Genomic DNA, 3,087 nt, shown 5'->3' on the forward strand with positions numbered 1-3,087 from the left:
AGGGGTTCGGGGGGGGTCACTGAGGGGTCTGGGGGTCCCAGGGGGGTCCTGGGGGGGTCTTGGCCATGCAGCCACAGCCCTGGGGGTTATCTCAGGGTTTTAGGGTCCCACGGGTTCATTTTGGGGTGGAATCTCTGTGTTTTGGGGCAGTGTGTGGTTCTGTGTCTCTTGCAGGAGCCTACACGAGTGCAGCCCTGGGGGTTATCTCAGGGTTTTGGGGTCCCGCGGGTTCATTTTGGGGCGGAATCTCTGTGTTTCAGGGCAGTTTGTGGTTCTGTGTCTCTTGCCAGGAGCGTACATGAGCTATTTTGGGGTGGAATCTCTGGGTTTTGGGGCAGTGTGTGGTTCTGTGTCTCTTGCAGGAGCCTACACGAGTTATTTTGGGGTGGAGTCTCTGGGTTTTGGGGTCTGGTCTGTTTGGGGGTCCAAGGCAGTGATTTTAGGCTGTTATTTCTGGTTTTTGGGGTGGTTTTTGTATTTTATTGTGTGCTTTTAACCGTTTCCTCCCCCGAGCACCTGATACAGGTTATTTGGGGGTGTTGTTTCTGGATATTGGGGCGGAATCTCTGAATTTTGGGGTGAAATCCCTGGATTTTGGGGTGTGATCTCTGGATTTTGGGCTGTGATCTCTGTTTTAGCGTGCATTTTTAACCCCTTCCTCCCCGCAGGAGACGACGTGGTTGATTTCAGGGTGGGATCTCTGTTTTTTGGGGTGTTTTCTCTGTTTTTGGGCTGTTTTTAACCCGTTGCTGCCCGCAGGAGACGACGTGGCTGATTTCAGGGTGTTTTCTCTGTTTTTTGGGGTGTTACCCGTGGTTTCCTGGCTGTCTTTAACCCGTTGCTGCCCGCAGGAGACGACGTGGCTGATTTCAGGGTGGGATCTCTGGTTTTTGGGGTGTTTTCTCTGTTTTTTGGGGTGTTTTCTCTGTTTCCTGGCTGTCTTTAACCCGTTGCTGCCCGCAGGAGATAACATGGCTGATTTCAGGGTGCTATCTCTGTTTTTTGGGGTGTTTTCTCTGTTTCCTGGCTGTCTTTAACCCGTTGCTGCCCGCAGGAGATAACATGGCTGATTTCAGGGTGCCATCTCTGTTTTTTGGGGTGTTACCAGTGGTTTTTGGGCTGTCTTTAACCCGTTGCTGCCCGCAGGAGACGACGTACCGGAACTACCAGCGGATCCGCCTGCGGCCGGAGCAGTTCCCGGCGTACCTGACCTCGGCCGAGGTGGGCTTCGAGCGCTGCGAGCTGCTGGGCACGCCCCAGCACGGCTCCAAAGGTGGGACCCCCGAGAAAAACCCCTAAAAAACCCCAAAATCCCCCAGAAATCCCTGCTGGGGACGCCCCAGCACGGCTCCAAAGGTGGGACCCCCGAGAAAAACCCCAAAATAAACCCAAAATCCTGCCCTGGGGACCCCCAGCACGGCTCCAAAGGTGGGACCCCCAAAAAACCCCAAAATAACCCCAAAATCCCCCTGAAATCCCTGCTCCAAAATCCCTGCTGGGGACGCCCCAGCACGGCTCCAAAGGTGGGAACCCCAAAAATCCCCCCCTGAAAACCCCAAAATCCCACCAAAATCCTGCCCTGGGGACCCCCAGCACGGCTCCAAAGGTGGGACCCCCAAAAAAACCCAAAATAAACCCAAAATCCCCCTGAAATCCCTGCTGGGGACCCCCAGCACGGCTCCAAAGGTGGGACCCCCCAAAAATCCCCCCCTAAAAACCCCCCTGGGGACCCCCAGCACGGCTCCAAAGGTGGGAACCCCCCAAAAAACCCAAAATAAACCCCAAAAATCCCTGCTGGGGACCCCCAGCACGGCTCCAAAGGTGGGACCCCCCCAAAAACCCCCCGGCGCAGGGGGCCCCAGCCCTCAGCACAGCCATATTCTGAATTTTAGGGATTTTTTGGGTTTTTTTTTAAGGGATATTCCAAATTTTAGGAATTTCGGGGTTTTTAAAGGGTGTTTTCAGAACTCTTTTAGCACTATTTATTCTACATTTAGAAAATTTTAAACCTTTGTTTTGGGGGGGATTTTTAGGGTTTTTAAAACTTTCTATTTTCACCGTTTCTAATTCAATTCTGGGGTCCCATTCTCAAGGGGCTGTGATTTTTGGGGACCCCTCCCCAAATTTCCCTTTTCACTGTTTTTAATGCAATTCTGGGTTACCAATCCGAGGGTGGGTGTGTGAGTTTTGGGGACCCCTCCCCAATTTCCCATTTTCTGTATTTTTAACTCAATCCTGGGGTCCCATTCCGAGGTGGGGGGGTTCTGATTTTTGGGGACCCCTCCCCAATTTCCCATTTTCTGTATTTTTAACTCAATCCTGGGGTCCCATTCCGAGGTGGGGGGGTTCTGATTTTTGGGGACCCCTCCCCAATTTCCCATTTTCTGTATTTTTAACTCAATCCTGGGGTCCCATTCCGAGGTGGGGGGGTTCTGATTTTTGGGGACCCCTCCCCAATTTCCCATTTTCTGTATTTTTAACTCAATCCTGGGGTCCCATTCCGAGGTGGGGGGGTTCTGATTTTTGGGGACCCCTCCCCAATTTCCCATTTTTTATGTATTTTAATTCCATCCTGGGCTCCCACTCTGAATGGGGGGGGTTCTGATTTTTGGAGACCCCTCCCCAATTTCCCCCTCTCCCCCCAGGTTTCCAGAGGACCCCTCCCCAAATTTCCCATTTTTAATGTTTATAATTCAATGTTGGGCTCTCATTTCGAGGTGGGGGGGCTGTGAGTTTTGGGGACCCCTCCCCAATTTCCCATTTTCTGTATTTTTAACTCAATCCTGGGGTCCCATTCCGAGGTGGGGGGGTTCTGATTTTTGGGGACCCCTCCCCAATTTCCCATTTTTTATGTATTTTAATTCCATCCTGGGCTCCCACTCTGAATGGGGGGGGTTCTGATTTTTGGAGACCCCTCCCCAATTTCCCCCTCTCCCCCCAGGTTTCCAGAGGCCGATTTATCTCTTCCACAAGGGCCGAGGCGACGCCCCCTGAGCCCCCCCAAAACCCCCCCAAAGCCCCCCCGGGCCGGGGGAGGGGGAGGGGAGGGGCAGCCCCTCCCCCGCCGCTGCCAAACGGGGGGAGGGG

General features: G+C 53.3%; 1 protein-coding gene across 1 annotated transcript in view; it reads left to right on the forward strand.

Annotated features, from left to right (window-relative positions):
- Positions 1–3,081, forward strand: part of MEPCE (methylphosphate capping enzyme) — an 8,017-nt gene extending 4,936 nt beyond the window's left edge. Inside the window, 2 exon segments of the mRNA XM_039725211.1 lie at positions 1,147–1,273; positions 2,942–3,081. Of these exon segments, the coding sequence (XP_039581145.1) occupies positions 1,147–1,273; positions 2,942–2,994 (180 nt within the window). The 3' untranslated portion in view covers positions 2,995–3,081.
- The last annotated feature ends 6 nt before the right edge of the window (positions 3,082–3,087 follow it).

Source organism: Passer montanus, unplaced genomic scaffold, assembly GCF_014805655.1.
Source record: "Passer montanus isolate IOZ18808 unplaced genomic scaffold, ASM1480565v1 scaffold545, whole genome shotgun sequence".
NCBI classification, from domain to species: domain Eukaryota; kingdom Metazoa; phylum Chordata; class Aves; order Passeriformes; family Passeridae; genus Passer; species Passer montanus.